Source organism: Argiope bruennichi, chromosome 3 (genome assembly GCF_947563725.1).
Source record: "Argiope bruennichi chromosome 3, qqArgBrue1.1, whole genome shotgun sequence".
NCBI lineage: Eukaryota > Metazoa > Arthropoda > Arachnida > Araneae > Araneidae > Argiope > Argiope bruennichi.
The window spans coordinates 8833493-8856816 of record NC_079153.1 but is presented as its reverse complement, the minus strand read 5'-3'; the positions used below and the strand labels follow the sequence as shown (position 1 = coordinate 8856816).

General features: G+C 26.2%; 1 protein-coding gene across 1 annotated transcript; it reads right to left on the bottom strand.

The window, feature by feature from the left end:
- Positions 1-6762: 6762 nt before the first annotated feature.
- Positions 6763-22205, bottom strand: LOC129964171 (uncharacterized). Its single transcript, XM_056078883.1, has 6 exons — positions 22067-22205; positions 17673-17731; positions 11592-11696; positions 10481-10522; positions 8955-8993; positions 6763-6863 (listed from the first exon to the last, which is right to left on the bottom strand). The coding sequence occupies exons 1-6, from the start codon at positions 22167-22169 to the stop codon at positions 6816-6818; spliced, it is 396 nt and encodes a 131-aa protein (XP_055934858.1). The 5' UTR covers positions 22170-22205; the 3' UTR covers positions 6763-6815.
- Positions 22206-23324: the final 1119 nt, after the last annotated feature.

Sequence of the window (23324 nt, the reverse complement as noted above, 5' to 3'; positions counted from 1 at the left end):
CGTGCACGCAATAGGTATAGATGACAGATATTTCATGAAAAAGACCTCTGAAACCAATAATAGAAAACTATAGCAAAATTTCTACCTCTACATTTTTAATAAGTAGTGCAAGCGATTGTTTTCATTGATTTTTAATATTTTACAAATAATAAAAATTTCAAAAAGTTATTTCCACCTGCATTATTCATCTAAATATGCAAGAAACTATAGATGCATTCGATAATTCAAACGAAAACAAATATTCCTCTTTTATGTTAAGTAGGCGATGATAATTCAGAAAATAAACAATTTCTATTTCTTCTGTGTCTCATATATTACATTCAGATAATTGTCAGAAAAAGAGCAATTTCTTGAATGGAGGACTAATTTGATTATATTTGTTTTCGTATATCTTGCAAAAGAAATAAGAAATAATCCAGTTTTAAAATATATTATAATTATCTCAAAAATGATATTATATATATCAGTTATATTCACCATAAATCTATGTCATTAAAAAGTCAGAAGCAAATAGAAAATGAATAGAAATGCACAAATATTTAGTCATACTAAAGCTGTTCTCTGCAATGTTAAACTTCTGACATTTTTTTTTCTTTGTCCTCGACGACGATAATATGATATAAGATAAACTTCGAAACATAGAACACATCAAAGCATAACTGGCCTCAATCTTACCTTTCTGAAGAGATTTTCCCTATCAATTACAATTTGTGACATATCACAAAACCGATGTATTAAGAAAATAGAAAGTTTCAACATATCTTTAAAAATATTATATTTACGAAATGATTAGACAAACTATCATACCTATTCTGTGCTAAACTCTGCATTTTAAATGCGATTAATATCTCGAGTGTTATCGCTTCTACTTAGTGAAATTTCTTTTGAATGTTTGAAATGAATATTTGAATGTTCATTTTTTTTTTCTATTTAAGACTAGAAAGAATGCTCAATCGATTTTAGGGGCACAGATAGGCAACTTTGTCGTCAACACCAGGTACCAAATTCCATCTATCTCGCCTTTTCAATATGTCATCTGTCTTGCTTTCAGATACCTTCTTATTTTTTGTGTTATTGTATTTGCTAATACATGGATAAATAGTAGAGGCAGTGAATCTTTTGTCAGATTGCCTCTAAAATTTCATATTGATCCACAGTTCTGACGAAAAAAGGCATATATCAAGCAAATTTCACCCAATTATTCCACTGTTTTTAAAAGGTACATAAATACAGATAGACAGACAAATATCCAACAAAAATATTTCATCAAACACTTTATACTGTTTGAATTTGCATATCAATATCTCATACCCTTCTTTCATTCTAAACATTTGATTGCAATTCCAAACTATTTTCGAGGTCTCAGATTTTGGAGTTTTTGCAAAAACTCGAGGTCAAAAATGTTTATAATAACAACGATTTTCTTTGTATATTTGATGCATCTGAAAATTAAGATCTGTGGCTAGCCAATAATCCTTGCCATATAAAAACAGGATCATACAGCAATGAAGCTAAAACTATCAAGAACGCTATTGGAAACCAAAATGATCATTTTTGTACTATTTTAAAGTGAGTAAGCACCTTGATGACTTGAAGTACCATAAATGTTCAAAACCGTAAGCAAAGAAAATTATTATCTTGGTGAAGCGTCTGAATTTTTGTAAAGAACTGTAACAGATTTAACGAACTGCGCATAAAATTCCATTTTTTTTTTTTTCACACTAGAAACTTAAATTTCTTCAAATTGACGAAACGTTTGCTAGAAGATTTTTAAATTTAGTAGAACAGATAATTTTTAGGAATTAGTTTTATTTTAACTCGTTATTTACAGATGGTATTTAAAGGTACCATTTAAATCCGGCTAATAACTTCGTAATATATCTATTTTTTTTTCTTGACGGTATTCAAAAGTACGTAATCAGCGTAACTCAGTTAACAAGTAGTTAATATATAATATAAACTAAATTATGAAATTAATTAATACATTTCAATCAATTAAAAATTTTTCTCTGAGATTATTCTGCAAGGAAATTTAATTAATGTTCAAAAATAAAGTTAAAAAATTGATGGTAAAATAATTTAATAAATAAAAGGCTAATTTATTTTTAAAAATTTTTCAACCTATGCATTTCGTGTCAGAAACATCTGTTTGGAATTTCATTTATATTATATTTTATTGGAACTCATTTCCGCCAGCTGAGCAACAGCCAAATTGCGTGTAAAATGTGAGGAGGTGTAGAAGCTTCAAGTCATGTTAAATGTCTGTCATAGTAATTCGCCATGAACAACCGTTTGATTCTCATTTGAGGTTATTTATCAATCCAGATTCTTTTGAACTCAACATTCAGTGAAAAAAGAACAAATGAAGGAAATTTCAGAAAATAAGGGAACTGACATTGCTGAAACACTTATTAAACGAAGTAATATTGCTAAAAATAGTTTACAATAAATTATGATTTTAGTAAATACAAGCGATATATTATGTTTTTAAAAATTAAAATTTATTTACGAACTTTTTCTAAAACATTCAGTTTTCAGTCTCTTAGCCTTTAAAATTTCAAAAACATTTCTTGTTCTTGCTAAGCGGACGAAATCAGATGAATGAATGACGGAGAACAAATATTTCCATCTGTTTGTTTCGATGGTAACAATGTTTGAAACTTAAACAATGTCATTAAACAGTTATTATACTGACGAAACAAACACAAAATGAAGCATATATTGTTTATCTGTTTTAAGGTTGAGTTATTGTTAAGGTTATTATAATATATTGTTGATGCATATTCATATTGTTTAAAGCAATAAGAGTATTTTGCAGTGAAACATTAAAAGTAAATTTAAAAAAAGCTTACATGTTATGGTCATTTCAAACAAATCGTTTCATGCATTTCGATTAATCAACATTATTTTAAAATTGATAATTGACATAAGACAAACAATAAACGGCAAAATGCACAAGTCATTCGGAGTTAATCGCATATATATCAAACAAAATAAAATTATTATCATCAGTGCCAATCAGTGTAAATGAAATAAAATAGGAAATATTTAGTGCAAGCGTTATATTTTTTCTTTTCGCTAATGAATTCTGAACAATATTTTGGCTGAGGCTAACCCAAATATTATTCAGAGTTTATCTCACACGTACAAAATTGAATTATTATTATATACGCCGAAGTAAGTTATATGTATATAATGGAAAACTTCCGGTGCAAACAGAATTTTTTCTATTTATTCAGTGAATCGACAAATGATATTTCGGTTATATAAGCGTATATCGTGTTGATTCCGTTGTGACAAATTATTTTCCCAAACATTCTTCACTTTAGATCTACCAGCGCAGCACGTAAGAATAAGTGATTTCGAGTTCCTCAAACTAACGAGAAACGACAAGTGAGCATTGAAGTAGATCGTTTAAGAATTGCGAATTTACCTGATTTAGAATCTCAAGATCAACAAGCGGCAAATGACAACGTTTAGGTGCTATCTGATCACGCGCATCAGAATCAGAAGACCAATATGCGGCCAGAATCGAGGCAACTATTCTTAACGGAAAACTGAATTTAGAAGATGTGCTCATTCCAAGCATTTTTGCCACCGACATGCCTTCTGATTTCAAACTACTGTAGTTCCTCATTCGACTTGCATTCTCGATGACCATCAACAAGACACGAGGTTAATCACTTCAAGTATACGAATTGAACCTGGAAAATGGATGTTTTTCATATGGCTAATTGTATGGTTTGCTCACGAGTCGGATAGCCAAGAAATTTATGTGTTTTTACTGAAGACGGATAAAAAATATCTACCGTATAGAATTTAAATAATAAAGTCAAAAAATAGAATATAAATTATTTATACTTCTCTTTTATATGTAATTCAATTTCAATGAATGTATTCATTGTCGACAAGAAAATAAATATCATTCCTAATTAAGATAGCTTTTTCAAATTATTTATTTTCCAAAATTATTTCTTTTACCGCAGCAATGCGCCACAGGAAAAATAATTTGATAAGTGCTTCATTAAACTTATTAGAATATGAATTTTGGAATTTTTCCTGATTTTTGCAAAATTTATGAAATATATCAAAACAGGAAAAAATTTTATCATTCAAGGGTTTAATTACACTCAAGAATTTAAAAAAAAAAGAAAAAAAAGATCACCTAAGACTTTTGAAAAATATTTTTTTCGCTTCTAATTAGTACTGAAGCGTTTAATCGCCTTCAAAATCTATGGAATTGAATTAATTTCCTAGTCCCTCTATATTTTATTTTTATGTCTTTGAATAGAAAGGCATACTTACTGAGGAACCTCGCCTGTAAATTTTGCTAAAGTGGTAATGCATTCCATGCAACGTATCCCTTGAGTGGAAATCGGTTATCTTTTAATTATTATTTAGCTTCAATTTTATTTATTTATTCTTGTCTTGGTGTTTTGCTAGATTTTAGTATTTAATCAAGCATTCCTGATTGCTAAAGCCACATTACCAAATTTATTTTCCTGAAATTCGTTAACATTTGCTATCTCTTTCATTACCAAATTTTATTAAATTAATCAAATGATATTTGCTGACTTGTCTGTGTTTAAGACTACTTCATCCTTAAATTTTTAACTTCAAAATCACTGTTATAATATAACCATTTTATCTTTTGCAGTTCAGACTGTTTGAAGTATAGTATCTGTCTATTTGCAATATTAATATAAAACTTTCATTGATAAAAATTTCTTGTAATTAAAATATCAGTGGAAGCAAATGATTTTTAAAAACGGACGTTAGCTGATTTTCAGTATAAGTTTGAATTATTTATTATATTAATGCTTATGCACAAGCATTAATATATTTATTATATTAATATTTGTGTACAAGCATTAGTATATTTATTATATTAATGCTTTTGTGAAAGCATAAATATGTTTATTATATTAATGCTTTTACATTGTTCTCCCAAATCTTGAAATATAAAATAGATTTAAAGAGTATTTTAAGAGGCAGTTAATTAAATAGTTGATTTTTCTTTTGCTAAAAACTTGAAAATAAACGAAGTCAAAAATTTTCTAATACAAATTATTAATCGTTTTTGCTTTTAAAATTTTCTAATACAAATTATTAATCGTTTTTGCTTTTAAAATTTTCATTTAGATTTTATAAACTCTCTTTTTTTCACCTCAAAATTAAAGATATACGGCATACTTTATCATTGCATCGTTCATCGTGAATTCATAGAAATGGTATGATTTGAAAAGAATTATAGTACTCTTTACGATTTTAAAATTAAAATTTTCATAATGGTCCTTCTATATATTAATATAGGAACGAAACTTCGAATAGCAACAACGCTTTTCCTCATTAAATTGTAAAACTAAATTCAAAGTTATTGACATTAACCACTTTTATTAATTTAGGTTGAAATTTCGATCTAATAAAATTTTGACATTCTAATGTTAAAATTAAATGGGTCATCTTTTAATAACATTTTTAAAAAATATACATTTTTCTTATCCTAAGATCTTTAAGTTATGAACACATACCTTTTCCTACACATTTTACATACTATTTATTATTAAAAAGCACATTTTTAGATGCGAAAAAAATTTTGATAAGAGTTTAAAAATTTTTAAATTATTTAATCAACAGACTTAAATTTGGGCATAAATCAAAAGATAAGGCCATTTTATATGATTAATAATTGGTCTCGCTGATATAATTATTCTTCTAAATAAAAGTTCGTTTAAATTTTTACTTGCTTGTTTTAATAAAGTATAGACATAATATAGAAATAAAAATTATGCAGTAATTAGCCTAAATTCTTTGGGTTATGAAAACATACCTTTTTATATACATTTTAAATATCATTTATCATTAAAAATCAAATTTTAATATACGAAGAAAATTTTGATAAGAGTTTAAAATTTTTAAATAATTTAATCAACAAACTTAAATTTGGACATAAATCAAAAGATAAGTCAATTTTATATGGCTTAACAATTATGAAGCCATAAATTAATTAATAATTATTAATTAATTCATTAATAAAATAATTATTTAATACCATTAAATAATTATTCTTCTAAATAAAAATAGTTCAAAACGTTTTACTTGCTTATTTTAATAAGAAAGTATTTATGGGCTTTAAAAATATTAAAAAGGTTTAAGCTAGAAATTCATAAGTTAAAAATCAAAAACATTTTAACTCTGGCATTCAGAATTAAATTGAATAGTTAATTGTGTTTTGACATACTCAAAATTTATAAAACAAATGTCATGTATCGAAAGAAAATGTTTCAATAAATCCAAAGAATAATTTTTAACTATATAAAATTTAGTTTACTAACATGAATTTTAAATGATATAGATGAAAAACTGTTTAAAATAATCCAATTCAAATGATTTTAAAATTCAATCTTGGTATGGAAATTTTTTTAATAAAATAGTCGTATGAATCCAAAATAAATTATTTTCAGACTTGGAAAATAAAAATGCGGTAATCTATGCTTTACTGCAATAGCAAAAAAGTGATTATGAATGAATACGTTTCGTACGAACTTACAAAAGTAGAAATTATTCCTATGAAATAAATATGGACACATAAGAGTCGGCCTTTAACATGCAAGTTAAATATAAATATTTCTAACATATTTTTCGCTGTTTAGAAAGTTTTAGAAATGAATGAAAATAAAACCATTAATTAAACAAGCAATTTATTTCTCTTCATTACAGTATATGGACTTCATGTGATTGAAAAATAAATTTTATTACTGAGGAATAATATTCAAATATTCTAGTAGAGTAGAGTGGAAGTGGAAGAAAATCCATCATTTTCTGTATCCTTCTCCACCAACTAAGCTCGTCTCGACGCATCTCTGAAAAAAAAATTACAATTAGATTTCTGCAGAAATTAAGTAAAGTTTATGCAGAATTTGATTCTGGCAGTATTCACAATGTTGCTAACTTGACATATTTCTTTTTTCCCCCAAATGTTATAAATATTCAGAATGTTTACAAATTCATCTACAGCGTTAAACTCACTTAATTCTAAAAGTATTACAATTATGAAAATAAAATAAAATCCACTGAAAATGGAAATATAATAATTTTTTACCCATAGTAGTGTCCTCGTTTCATTACATGGTGGTTCAATTCTCTCAGAACAGTAGGATTCTATTAATAACTTGTAGCAACTAGGTGTTACGTTTTCACGCGTAATTTGCTACATAAAATCTTGTTACTTGAACTTAAAATTTTCAGTTCTCAAATAGCTTAAAATTTTGATATCTGTGAATGACTTAATTCAATACTATCTGATCTTTTCGGTCTTTTTTTTTCTTTTATAAGTAAAATTACTACCTATGTGTAGACAGAGTTAATGGCCTAACTTTCTAGTGGCCCGATAAAACTGTTCTATATATGATTTAGAATGCTAGTATTATGAAATAAAAATTTCGCATGTTCTAAACATCAGTGTCCTCTATTCATTAATCGCCATTTTGTAATGTTCTGTGCGGCGAATTAACTTTCCTTTAATGCTATCGCCATCTGGCGGCTGAGGTGGTAAAAGAAAAGTACGGAAATAAAGATTTAACTTCTGCTTTTTCACCACCGTTCAGGCATTGATGAATTTAATTTCAGTCCTTTAAATTACATTATCTGAAGAAAAAAACATGTTTGGTAATTGTTCTGTATTTCTTAATATTTATAAAATTAAGCTCTTTTATTAATACATTTTGATTGGTTATTAAAAAATAAATAATACTATTTACTAAAAGAGCTAGAAGATGCATACGAAAAATGCATGCAACTTAATTTTTATAAAGCATCATTGAATTAAGATAGAATTATTTTTTGAAAGTAACTATTATGTCCATGAGCTGGAGTATTGACTAGATCAATTGCGACTGTGTAGCAAAACTATTTCAAACAAAATAGTTACGATATCTGATATACCATATTAAATTAAATTATGTCAAGGAATTTGAGCTATACTGGAAATGAATAAATATAGGTTAAAGAAGGATATTATGATGCATCTGTATATCATTATATGGAATTGAACGTGCATTGTGGCTGTTAAGAAATAGTTTTAAAAGCGTAGTCTTTTGAAAAGTTACAGTTCGACTTAAAACTTATGAAGTTGCTTTATTTTTTACAGTGAATGAACCCTATGATTTTGAAAAAATAACTTTTTAATATTAATGATAAGAAATGGGTGGAATTATTCTAATCTGTGTACATTTTTCAGTTTCATATTTCAAAAGACATTATCAGCATTGAACACATTATTCAGTTTCAATATTCAAAACTGAATGTAACTTGCAAAAAATAGCTTTTCAGCTCATTACATAATAACATTGGGCTAAATTATTTTAAAGCGGATGTTTAAAATGTTTTTTTTTACATAAAAATAATAAGATATCTGATTTTCAACAAGTTATCGAGCAGCGCAATTTCGCATATTTGTTCATTATAAAAATCCTTTATTTTACCGTCGAAAATTGATTTTATTAAATAATAATTTTATTTATTTTCTAAATAATAATTTTGTTTAAGGATTTTGCAGTTTAAGAATCTCCAAATTATGAAGAAACTTCCATAACTTGAACAGAAAAAGAATTAATTATCTATATTAATCTTAAAGAATGCTTCATTTCTTATACGAAAATATAAAGACAAAATAAATTTTTCAGTTACCATTCAAAGAAAAAAATATTTTTATAGAAAAACAAATAACAAACAATAATTTCATGGCATTAAAATACGTCCTTAAGTTTCACGACACTTCTTTTAAAAGAATTGAATAAAATTAATTGATAATTACATGACTTAATTTAGTTAATTTATCTCATAACTTAATTAGTAGATGTTTTAATAATTTAGAATGAAAAATCTGAAGCATTTAATGTATATAAGATGAAAATAGAATCGAGCAATAAATTAACATTCAAAAATGCAATTACCTTCAACTGATCTAACAGCTCTGCTTTAACAGTTTCAGCCTATAAATAAAAGAAAAATATTACAAATACATTAAATATCCTATTATTGTCATTTTCAAATCGTAGTAAATGCATAGCAAGACAAAAGTGGAATATTAAGATAAAATGCAATCAATCTTATTCAACAAGTACAGCGAATTCTTGGTACAAGCGAATATTTCGATTTTCTAATTCATAACACCAAAATAGGAAAACCAAGTACTTTGTGTACTTGTTTATTTTGGAGTAATAACTTCGTGTTTTTAAATGATATTTATGTTCAAACCTAATAAAACAGACAAAAAAACCATGGTTTATTTTTTAAAGAAAGTTTTGAATCCTTCTCAATCTAAATTTGTTCTTTTTCTATGTATGCTGAATCACTTTAGAACTGGTCATGGATAGGACCAAAGAAATATGTTAAACTTATATGATTACTTAGTAACTTATTTAAATTTTAGAACGAAATAAATTTTTTGGAATTAAAGTTTTATTTAAAATATAAAAAAGATGCATAAGTATATAATAGATCAAAATTATGCTAATATTTCATGCCATTTCTTAGATAGTGTTAAGTATAATATATGCATGTTCAATTTTAAAGAGACAATTAAAAAAATATAGTTATTATTTAAAAAATGGAAAAATTATTGAAAACATGATTGAAGACTAGTGAAAAAGTAATTTATGTTTCAGTTTAAATTAAGTTATTCAACTCTTCGTCAATATTCCCTAGTTTGTTGAGTATTATACCTGCTTTCATCCAGATTCTTTTTTCATATATATAATTTTCTATTATTGAAATTATTTTGCTTGTAATATTCTTGATTCTAATGAACATTTTTGCTAGAGTGAAAAATGTTGATATTTTTCAAATGAAGAATCATTCATTCCTGCGGTTGAAAACTTATTTTACACGTCGTTCATCTTCGGTGCATTAAAAAAAATAATTTGAATAATTTCATGTTGATAATCAAGTGTTAAGTGTTGATAATCAAGTATCCTAAATATTATTTCTACTGTAAACCTTCCTTTTACTGAATGTCTGAAATACTAGTATGAATACAGTTGTTTGAACTAAAATATAAGAAGATAAAAAAAATTTACTGACTATGGCGCAGAATGCTAATCACAGGAAAAAAACCATTATTGGTTAAATGTAATAAAATTGTCGAATAAATGTATTAAATAAAAGGAAAAATTATGATATCATAGACATTGTGATGTGATATTTTTTTTTAAAATATTTAACAAATATTCCAGGAAATCGTATTTTATTTTAAATCTGTTTTTGATTTGTTTGTTTTTGGAGTGGGGAAAGTAATGTTGAATGGAAAAAGGTTCCTAATGGATATACAGCCATTAATAAAAAGCCAATTTTCAGATAGGTAATTTCTCTCATTAAATATACTCAGTGAAAGCAGTTTAAAACTTTGATCTTTACAAATGTTACATAAGTTCTTTGGCAATTAAATATATTTTTAAAAAGCCGTTTTGGTTTTACTTACGTTGTCTTTCTCCTTCAAAGTTTTTTCGATACATTCATCTCCCTATTAATGAAAAAAAATAAGCTTCTTTAAAATAAAATACTGATAATATAAAAATGGAAAACGTTAATATGCAGACTGCCCTGTCAGCTCTTCCTTTGAAAAGCAGAATCAATATTACAAAACAGAAAATGTCATCTAATTTGATAGCAGAAAGCAATAGACAGTTAAGGGTTGTTGCATACAGTGAAGCAATTTTTTGGCGTGTTTTTGAGTAGAAAAATTCCTTGAATTAATCAAACATTAATCTGTTTGCGTATCAATAAGAATATTAATAATAAGCAATGAAATGTAATTTCTTTCGAACCTTTTTCGAAATAAATATTGATTTTATAAATCTAAAAACCCTCGTAACCTAATTTAGTTTTACTTTTTTTTTCTTTTCTTTAAATACAAACATTTAAAGGTTTATATCAAATCAGCACTTCATACACATGATGGCATTTCAAAGACAGACTACCAGTTTCTCATTGTGATAAAAAGTTAAAAATATGTTGTTGTTTTTTTAATCTTTAGCATTTCGTTTTTAAGAAATTCAGGAAAAAAATAACGCTAATAAATGTGCATTTTTAAAAATAAAAATTGGAAATTGGAAAATTACAATGAACGAAATATGTAACAAAATTAAGCATTATTATTACTTTTATTGTATCAATTGTATTAATATATTTTGAGTGACACATCTAATTATTTAAGATATTCCAATGTAATATGCTTTTTAAGAACTCTTCTGTCCCAAAACGTGCTGACTTCTTTTATTTTTTAAAGTTTTTTAGATAATTTAATGAAAAGAATACATGTCAGACGAAACTGTAAGCTGTTTAAGTTTTGCTGTTTGTTTTTAACTTGTTTTAAAGCAGGTAATGAATATTCTATTAAATGTATTTAATTTAGTTTTTGCCTAGTACTGAATGAACTGTTCCTGAGAAATGAATACATTATGTTTATTTAAAAAAGTAATTTTTGGACACATAATATTTTGAATGTTTAACCACCTGAAATTACACAAATCCTTAAAAAAAATTTTCATATTCATTTATTGTTAAAGAAAATTTAAAATTGAGGAATATACTTCAATGAGAGTTTCCATTGTATTATTGCAATACCAATTCTTCATATTTGCACCATTTATTTTCTCATCAAATCCTTTGTAACATTTTTGGATTGTATCTTCAGACTGCAAAAGAAAAAAAGAATTATGTATATGCACAAAATCACCACGTAAAGCCAATAAATAATATTTCTTTACTAATTACCTTTTTCATATCATTCATTTGCCTAAAATATCTATAAATCTGTTTTTGCTTAATAATTTCGATTATGATAGAAACAGTCATGGATTTTTTTCCCCCTCTATCTTTTGTTATGCATACAGAAATGCATTTTTATGCATTTCTGAAAACTCCTTTATGAAGATGATAATATATATTATATAAATTATTTTTACATCTAACTAAAAAAACAATGAGTTTTTTTAGAGATGTTACTGTATACGTTTTATAACAAATAGTATTACGTATTTGATTCTTTGTCATTCATACAACGAAGATGAAGCAAATTTGAAAGCTTTTGTTAGAAAGAAAATATAAAGACATCCATCAACTTCATTTGAAAGTATATTGGTTTCAATCTAAAAATTAAATTATCTCAATTGTTTTTTGCAGAGATTAAATTGATAAATCATGTAATTTATAAAAATCACAATAAATGAATTACGCAGAAAAAATGCCCCTCAAATATAGTTTTCAAGTTTGTATGCACATTTTATACACGATTTCGATGAAAAAAAAACGTATATTGCATAAATATGTATAAATTTTGTTCCGTAGTGCGTTATGTTTATCTATACTTATAATAAAGCTCAATGTGTGTGTGTGTGTGTGTGTGTGTGTTGGCGCTCTACAGGCCAGGTCATTTGACATACAGCTACCAAATTTGGTACATGTATACCTTAGAGGTCGGGAATGTGCACCTGGGGTCCCGTTTTTTGAAATTTTAATTAGAATTTTAATTATTAATTAAAAACTAACTTTCCCGCCAAAAAAATCTTCCATTTTCCCCACCGCCAACTTTTCCGCCAAAAAAATCTTCCATTTTTCCCAACGCCAAATGATTTAGATTTTAGTTCTTTTTTTCTCCTAACAGTAATGAGGCTAGGGTTAAGATTTTTCGGCGGATTATTTCAAACGATTCTGTTTATTTTCTTAATGTTTTATGCATTTAAAATTAAACATTGTTAATTAATCCATTTTCAGATTCATTCTGAAGTACTTTTGAATTAAAATAACACAGAATAAAGGAAATTAAAAATGTCTAATCTGCATAGCGTTACCCCAACTGGAGTAGAAAAATTCACGCATTTGCGTTACCGTAAAAGGCGAAGAAAATTCACGCATGCGCACTGTGTTCTGATTGTTGGCATGGCAACCATTATCAACGGACGATTTAAATTACTTTTAGGTTAGTTGTATGCTTTTGTAAGTAAATTGTATTTATGTTAGTTATATATTTTTTGTATATGCTTATAGTTTTAAGTACATCGTTTTTTAAGTAGTTTTTTAAAATCTGTTTTCGACCGATTATTTTAAACGATTCATTTTATTTTCTTAGTGTTTGATGCATTTAAAATGAAACATTGTTAATGAATCGATCCGTTCATGATGAATCTGAGAAAATTTTGTTGACAAATTCTTGAGATATTATACAAATTAAGAAAGATATTCTTTAGTGCCCATAAAGTTTAAACGCTCAGTGACTCTTATCAGTAATCATATTATTAAAAAAAATGCTTTGTTTCAGTAAAAAATATTATTATATTAATTGCAGATTAATCCTTTACACTTTAATTTAAAGCATACATTCTACGAGGGGTAACAGAAAATTAGAGAGATACATATCACGTTATGACTGAAGGCCTTTATAATATTATGAGTGAATTATATGACTATCAAAATTTGAAGTTTTAAAATATTTAGCTGAAGAATCTATTAAAGTTGGAATTGCATAAAATATTTAATTATTAAAATTTTAACGAACATTAAGATTGGCAAACCGGCTGGTCGCCAAAGGCGGCTAGTTATCTATAAAATGACTGATTTTTTCCTCCCTTCTTCTTTGGTGTAGAGAAATATTTTTAAAGTGAGTTATTTCAAGTTTTATTTATCAAATTAGAGCTTAAATTTTAATCACTTAAAGAGAAAGCTATTTTTTTATATTTAATAAAATATCAGCTTTTTATTTATTTGTTATTATTTTTTTTTCTCCTTTTGGAACTTGTTATGTCAATTTTTCATTTGGTTAATAGATGGCAGCACGAGTTATCAATTATATTTTAAATTGATGATATTTTCTAATTCATTAAAAACATTTATACCTTACAATTCTTGATAATCGCAGGCTTTTCATAAAATAAATAATAAACAATATTTTAATCAGAGATTTTTAAGACATTTGTTTTGTTTTAATTTTTCTTCTTTTTTTTAAATACAAATTTTTCATGAAATTGAATATTTCTAAATTTACTTCTCAGATGGCAGCCCTGTTTACAATTCATAATGATGAATTGAATGAATATCTACTAAAATGAGCTGTTGAATTTTTATTTTAAAACTCAGTTTTATGACCAACTTTTACAACCACAGTACAACTTTTTCATACTACCTTATTGAGTTTTTAGTACTTGCTCACTTCTTGGTCGTTTTTTTTTGCTTCATACCATTGTTACTATTGGCTTTTAAGTCAAAGAATGGATGCTGCGCGATATTTTTTGTATTTTTATTTACTGAAAAATACCATCTCAGTAAAAATAATATTCTCTCAGAATGTGCCATTCATTTCCAGAGTTTTCAACAATTCATATATAGTTTTTTTTTTCTAAAAATATAATGAATAGTTTTGAAATTTGTCATATAATTTATACATTTAGATAAGCGAGTCTAAGAAAATTATAATTAATTTTGGATACAATTCATCAGAGCATTATATTTAAATATGATCTGATACTTTTTCGATTCTCCAATCTAAAAAATACCAATTTTATAAAAATTTTAGCTGCTTTACCTTGGTTCAGTCTGCATTTATCTGTTTCATATGTTGATAAGAAAAATTCATGTACTTTTCCGGTACTTTTTATATCCAATTCTTTAAAAAGGTTTTAAGATTTATGTTTTACCAATTTTGAGTTTTAAAACTGGTAATTTTGGAAAGCAATTGGAAATTTTAAGATTGCTAACATATGAGACAAAATTCACCTAAGCAGTTAAAAAAAAAAATTGTAAAATTTTTTTAAAAAATAGTACTGTTAAATGTAAATTATTGCACTCGCGTATAAAAAATGTTGCTTTTATTCTACTCAATAAAAATTAAAATGTCTGAAGAAAGAACTTAATTTTGACTTAAATTCGCACAGCAGATATATGTAATCTAACATTGAAATAGTTCATGATAGTAACATCTATCGCTTCTATTTCGATAAAAAATAAAAGTGACAGAACATTTGTTCAAATTAGCTTTAAAAAATGGAATAAAAATTTTTAAAAAAACTATATGAGAGGGAACAGATATTAAAAGAATGATATGTTTCGATATTATGGGACATATAATTTAGGTTACAAAACAAAGGAACAGCACATTTAATAGCACATTTAATATTTCCTGGTGCTAGAAATATGTTTACGGGATTTCTTTTAAATCTGTCAAAAAGTGTGGAGTTTATAAAGGTAAAAGAATAAACAAACAATGTTCAGTTTTATATATATTAAATTTTATATAGATAGAACGACTAAATAAAATCTATGCTGAAATATTATCAATCATTATCTTTCAAATCAGTCATTATCTTTTAATACTTCATTTTTTACTTTATACATACATAAGAGTATTATTGAAGGTTTTTTTTGTGTGTGTGCGTGCGTATTTATTATTTATTTGCCTGTTTATAGGCAAGGTTTGAAAATAAGTATCAGAAAATAAAAAATAATGACAATCCACATTTATAATTAACTTTCATTTAAGAAAGCATACATGTACTGAAACAAAATATATATTTAACATATATGCAATCACACATCCATCTGACTTACTGTGATTCTCTTAAAAAAAATGCATTAAAAACTAGTTCCAAATTTTCTCCCTCAGAATTTCAAGATAAAAAAAATGTTGTTTACGATTAATTCCTATCTATTATATATTATATACACTTACAACTTATTACTATTATATCATTTATCTAGAAATTGCCACAAAAAAGTAAATTCTTTTATATACATGTTAAGGAATATTTATTCATATATAAGTAAGTATTTTGATTGAGTTTTAACTGTTTGTGACCAAAAGCGGCATAAAATTCATAAATCTATAGAAACTCAAATAGATGAACACCAGCTCAAAAAACGTTCTAAAAGTATTTTAACAAATAATTAAAATTAATGATGTAATAACAGATAGTGTTTTTAATTAAAAGATATAATTTAAAACGTTTTTTCAAAGGAAATGAATAGTAAACAAAGAAGTAGAGAGAATAATATTCCATAATAGGATACGAAACTAATATCGTCACTTAATGAAAAACAGTATTCAGCTTCAAATTTTACAGAAAAAAGAAAAAAATGAATCTTTTCGCAGCCATTAAAGAATGATTAAGATTTTTTTTTCATACAACAAAAAACTAGGTATATTCGCTATTCGTTTTAAAATGTTTAATTTAACTTCATTTCTCTTACGGAATTTTGAAAATTGAGATAAATGATGTCGCTTGTTTAAAGTACAATGTGCTGCTCATATCCTTTCCCGAGAATAAAGATTGTGAGAATGCATCAAAAGACGATTTAAAATGCTATTACCACTGAAAAGGAGAAAGAAAAACATTAAATAACAGAATTATTAACGGAGTGAAAAAATAAAGTGGTTAACTTAGCATTATTCATTATGGCATATTTTATTTAGATTTTAATCTTTTTACGAAGTGCAATTTTTTTCTTCTTTTATTGCCAAAACAATTGTAAAATAAACATGACGAAAATATTTATTAGATGGAAATAGAAACGTAAATAAATTTTTGTTCACTACTGTTTTAAAAAATCATCAGTAATTCCCTGCCCTAGTCAGCATATATACCATCTTTTTATTTTAAATTATCCAGTTTGCTTTACTTGAAATAAACTGGGATTGATACTGTCTATAATTCTGCTATAATATTTTATGATATGCTAACTGAGCAGAAGTAAAACTCATGTTTACTACTCTAAAACAAAAAAATATTTTTATAATAATAAAATCCATGTTTTCTGCATGATCTGAAACCTTTATTTTTTGAAATTATTTACTCAATAATTCAGTAGATAATTATGCTAAAAATTTTCCGCGTTTGCTATTTGAAAATAAACGTTGCAAAATATTCGAACCACTTTCATATTTCAGTTTAAAATTTTACTTCTTACTATCAAAATAAGATCATTCATATTTTTTTTTTTTTTTTTTTTTTGCTACTAGCATAAATTATAAGTATATAAGTGTTGTACGTTATATTTATACATCCTGCATTCCATCTCTAACAACTTTTTCTCTCTATTTTGATTTCTATAAAAATATAAACAATATTTACTCATTTTTAAAAGACTACCTAAAACATGTGACGTTGAAAGACAATTGGATTTAAATGCAGATAATTAAAATATTTACGATATATTTGAAAATTATTATTATTATTTTTTTTTTGATGATTTTACAAAGAACTTAAATGATTTGGCTGACTAAATATTTTTTAGATAAACCCCACAGATTTTGAAATAAGTTTACTTTATTAAATAAATTCTTCTTCCATTTCAGTCTTTAATATATATTCAAATGATTGCAAACCTTTTTCTCTTTAATTGATGTATTTAGAATAATAAAGATATTTCAGAATCGTCATTAAAAGATGCTTTTGTTTCTTCTTCAATCAAATTTTGTTTTTACAATTTTTCTTAATATTTTACTTAGGCTTGAGCTTTTCCATAATTTTATCATTAGATAAATTAATTAACATTTGTGTGACTCAATAATTTATTATACCTAAAGGGTTAAAGCATGCATGTAGCTTCAAAATTCATTTAAGCTCATTCAAAAATTTCCTGTCTTCACTTTTGACATAAGGGATAAATTTGACTGTACTTACCGATGTATAATTCAATTCATCCAAGCATCCAACAATTACATCTGCTACCGGTCCTCCTTCTGAAATGAATGGACAATTAAAACGCTTTTAAGCAGACAGATTAAAATCTTTTTTTTAATCTTTAAATTTTAATAGTCTCTACTAACAAATCAAAAGATGAAAGTTAATTATCTAAGAATATTTGCAATATTTATTAAACTTCGTCATCATCGGACCTGTCATCCAAAGAATTTCAACTTCTACTGGGAATGGATTCCAGACCAGTACAAGGAAAAATACGCATTGAGAAATCATAAAAATCTTCAAATTTAGGAGGTCATCAGACTTTTGTTTAAATTTCTAGTCAGTAAATAATTTTTTAAATCAAAATCTTAAAATGTTGAAGGTGATACAACAAGTTCCGGCATAAGATTTTTCCTGGACAGAATGATCGTATGTTCGAGATTCGATCTCAGGAAGTATTTGGTATTTGTTAATCTAATGACGTTACATTTGACGTCGTTGTCAGATGTGTAAGGTTAAGCGTGGGTTGTCAATTAAATTATAATACTTAATGTATGAATAGTATAATATAGTTGCATTATGTTTTAAAATTTGAACATGATTCCAAAGAAATCAAACAATGAGTTTGATTTGTGATAGCTTTTTCCATCTAGATTTTTAAAAATGTGATTCCAAAATAGTGCCCTCTCCCTCCCTCTTGGAGCGCTTAGAATGAGAAGCTCCTGATATGGTGGATGGTTCTCATCGGCTTGATATATACAAACACTCTATTGGGTTGCATACTCCCTACCAATGACGGAGGTGACTCCTTGGGGGAGTTTTCCTAAGGCAGGTGATGGCCCTTTGCACACCACCATAGTTTCCGCCTATGCTGTCTTGGCATTTCGATCTTACAAAATTTCCGTGTGTCTTCAGGCGAGTTGGAGCATTCATCTATGATTCCAAAATAGCATCTTGTTTTATTAAAAAGAAACATTTTAAATGCATCTATTTAAGAAATCGATTGCTCTTTATCATCAGTTTCATACTCATCACCTCAAGTAAAGATAATTTTAACAGCATCTTCAATGCTAGTAATGGATTAAAAACTCTTAACTAAGACAAATAAAGGCTGGACAGAGAAAAGAACCGATTATTTTCTTTCTGGTAAAAAAAAAGTAATTGCATGAGCTTTTGCTTGTCATTCTATTTCGAAGAAAATATAATAGTGTTTTTTAAAGATAGTATAGTATTTATGTAAATTAATGGGGTTTGCATATTATCAATTCATTTCTTCATGACTTCAGACATAACATAACAAGATAAAACAGATATAATAAAGCAAATAAGGAAGAAAACTTCATTATTTTTAGACACGGTTATTTCCAACGATTTACTTTGTTGCATTTTTTGAAATAATGAAGAAACCCATTTTAAATTAATTCAACAGTTTTTAATTAACATAAATCTCACGTTTTTTGAAAATAATTGAAATGCCTTTCAGTTTTCTTCAGTGACAGACAAAAAATATTATCTTTAATTCTAAAGACCAATTAATTTAATTTGGATCAACTTAGATTTCTTGTCATGATTTTGAATCATATTTCAGAGTATTTAGAATTATTAGCTCAATGTAGTCACGACATTATATCCCGCTATTTCAATCCGAAATTCAAGGCAGATTAATTATGATACTTTTACACATATATGAATATTTACTTTAAATTGTAATAAACTGTTAATAAATTTCAAATAATCATTAGACATAATTTAGTTACAGTGCGTGACTTTTAGAGAAAATGACTATTTGCTAATTTTTGATCTCGAAACAGAGTTATCACTTATAAGAATATCAATATGGAGACATCGAGAAATTTCTTATCAAGTATGAAAATTATTTTCTATCAAAAAATTAAAAGAACTGCATTTCTTGATTATCTTAAAATCTTCGTAAAAATCTCAGAATTTACTCCAAATCGGAGTGTTATTTTTTAAAGTACTAATGAAGAAATTCTTCTAAAAATATAACATATCATAAAAATACAAATTTTTATTGAAAATAAAATACGCTTAAATTATATTGAACGAACTGTTGAAAGGAATTTTTTTTTTGTTTACTGTTTTTACATTCAAATGATAACTGAATTCTAAACAAAAGTTATTTTCAAATTTTCTCTTTGGTCTTTTTGACTCTTTTTCATATTTTCTATTATATAATGAAAAATTTTCAAAATATGAAATCAGAACAAATTAAAGAAAACTAAAACGAAATTTGCTAAAATGTTTGTGGTGACGGTTCTTCATTTGAAGGAGTGGCTAGCATGGGTGATTTCTAGGAATGATCTCCCAATACATTTGCATACAAAGATAAAAGCCATTTAGCAATAGTTATTCCTAATGATTTTGGAAAATGTAAACCACATTTTATTAAAATTTAATACAAATAAATTATTCGTTTTTGAAATATTTATCAAGAGTAAGTCGCATATAGAGACCCTTATTTCTTACTCCAATAAATTATTTGATGAAAAAAAAATTCATGTCAAGGGACAATATCTATGTTTTCAAAATTGAAGGGAAAATTTGTATTTTTTAAAAAAAAATCAATTTTCCAATTTTATTTTCTTGAAGTATGAAACCTTTCCCTAATAATAGAAAAGCACAATGTATATAGATTTAAAAAGCCAAAAGTTCATAAATTAACTTTTAAAAATATAATTAATAAGAGCTTCTATGATAAAAAAAAATGAAGTTTTTTGCTTTTTTCTCAAATTTCGTTAAGTATTGCAATTGTAATTGTATGGAATTCATACTTCAATATTTAAAAGATTGTGAATTTATTAATGAAATTTTTATGCAGTTATACATTTTTTGAGGTTATATATGATGGAAGATATCATGCTTATTTATATTTTAAAATTATATATATATATATATATAATCTTTCTTTGAGAATATAATAAAAAGCAATCCAGTCTACTTGCAATTAGTCACGTGTTATGCAAATTTTTAAGGTATTTTGTCCAAGGATATTTTTGAGCAAACCAATTAGTAAGTAAAAACTGTTTCAGCTGTTTTATAATGATAATGGTTTATTCTTTGTATATATAGTAAGTCTGGTATTTTATATTAAATTAACTTGCTAGAAAATGCCTATCCTTTACTACTTAAATTCTAATAATATTTTTTCTCAAGAAAATCTCAATTCTCTTTTTATTGTATTTGTAACACTATTCATTTCTGGACGTTAATTCAACGGAATTGGTGTTTTCATTGAATTATAGGCTGATAAAAGAAACTAAATATATTCACTTATCTTTTTAGTTAATTTGATTTGATTTAAAGCACTTTACTAGAAATTGTAGAAGGAAGATCGGCGATTAACAAAAACTCATTTACCTGAAGAAAAAAAAAAGATTTGATTAATGATTACTGTCACACGTTTGCCCCTCGCCACTTTGAAAAAAATCATTTTGTAATTATTTAGAACATATTTATAGCTTATTCCATGAAATTATAGTGATTTCGTTAAAAAAAAAAAATCTAAGTTTCATCGCTAAAAGAAAACAGATGCGTATTTGGAAATTAACTGTTTTTTGCAGATTTAAGATACAGTTTATTAAAAAAAACCTAAGAAAATTTTTCTTTTTTTATTAAATTTTGGCGTTCTACCCAGCATTTCTTCTTTTATTTACACTGTTTATTATTAATAAGATGATGGTTATTATTCAAAACACAAACATTAAATCATAAAGGACAAACTGTCCTTAAAATTAAAAAAAGAATTCAGAAGCATCTGTGCTGCATTCTTGAATGCATATAAAAACTCCAAAGGGAACAAGTTTGGATACGGAAAAAGATTTAACATTCGTATATAAGTTGTAATTCTGAGTATTTCTCTTTTAAATAAAATCACATTGGATAATTAGTTTCTAAGCAAATCGGCCCAATAAAGAAACAGTTAAAATTCATCTTTTCCTAGATTACGAATTAAAGTTTTGATAATAAGTAGCTCACAAAACGAAAGAAGAATTTGCTAGCATTCACAATATAATTAATACATTTCCAAGAACCCAGAAAAAGATAGAAAGGCAATCAACAGTGAATAGATTCATCACTCATTTCAAATGTATAGAAAATTTAATTAATGAAAATTTTGTGTGAATTTATTACTGTTATTATTAAATAATGTGTCCGTTAATTATTCATTCGCTATATCTGGATCTTTTTTTAATATATTGTTTAATTGTTTAGTAAGGCGAGTACACTTATGCTGTATTAAATACATCAAAATTCAATGTAAGGTTGCTACCAAATTATTACATTTATAATTATTGCAATTTCAACATTCAGGGTGATAAATATTCATTTAACAAAAAATAGGCTTAAAAAGGGAGATAGAAAATACGTACCACAAAGTAGCTCTCTCATTTCTTTGGCTTGTTTTTCCACATCGGCAAAAGCAAATACAAATACTAGCAATATCTGCAAAGCAACTAACAAGATGAAACGCATCTTGATAAACTAACTTAAAGGACCGTCTTATTAAAAAAAATATGGTAGAACGATATTGTTGAATATGTTCAGAGCAAACTGGTACAATTTATAGGGCTGTATACTGCTATTTAACAAAATGGTGTCTTTTTTTATTATTGTTTACTGTTCAATTTAACTTTTTAGAATTCACGTTGATATCCGGCCTCTTTTTTTACACGGACTTTCCTCTTCTTTGTGATAGCATTTTGAATTTTTCTCTTCCAAGTATATTTTATTGAAAGTTTTAAGTATCTGACTCACACTGAATTTACTCTGACAATCAGTGACATTCTGAAATTTAAAGAAAAATTTTATTGACATTATCATTTCTGTGCTGTGAAATAAACTTTAAACCTTCATTGTTATTCGTGAACAAACATTTTATTCCTCAATTGAATCGATGGCTTTAACAAAGATTTTCAATCAAGGCCAATTTGAATGATGTTGGTATCTTTCAATGGTTGTTTAGTTGATTGATTGATCATTCTTTTGTAAATAAATTTGTATATTCCAATTCAGATATCTGTTCCTTTCCTGCAAATGAAAGTTGGTTACAAGGTGTGAAGATGTACATATGTTTGTATCGCAGCAGAAAATATTTCAAAATGATTTCAATCAGTCCAAGTGAATGTTATTCAAGTATTTGTGAGGGTTTCTATTATTCTAAATATATTTTAATAAAAATCAGTAAATAAAAATATGAATGTAGTGATTTCTAAACATCATGCTTTAACTATCTAGATTTAACTTTAGCCTTTTGTGTAATATACTTTCATATTGTTTATTTTGTCCAATTACAAACAGTAAATAGCCATAGCTTAAATCCAAATTCGAGATTTTGCTTACTGTTGCTACTCGTACTGAAAAATGAAGCATCAGATTCTAAAATTTCCAGTGTAGGATCAAAGCTAGACAACCGCATTTTTCGAAAATAGCTAATGTCAATCCTTCGAAGTGTAACTAAAGATCTCAATTCAAGGGACCTTTCATCTTGATTAAAGCATCCCCATGCATGAAAAGTATGAGACATTAAACAGGTAAATTATATATTGGTGAAATACTCGGCATAAATTAAATATAGAGAAAAAAATGACAATGAACTAGGTGTAGATTTAAAAAAAAACACCATGACTC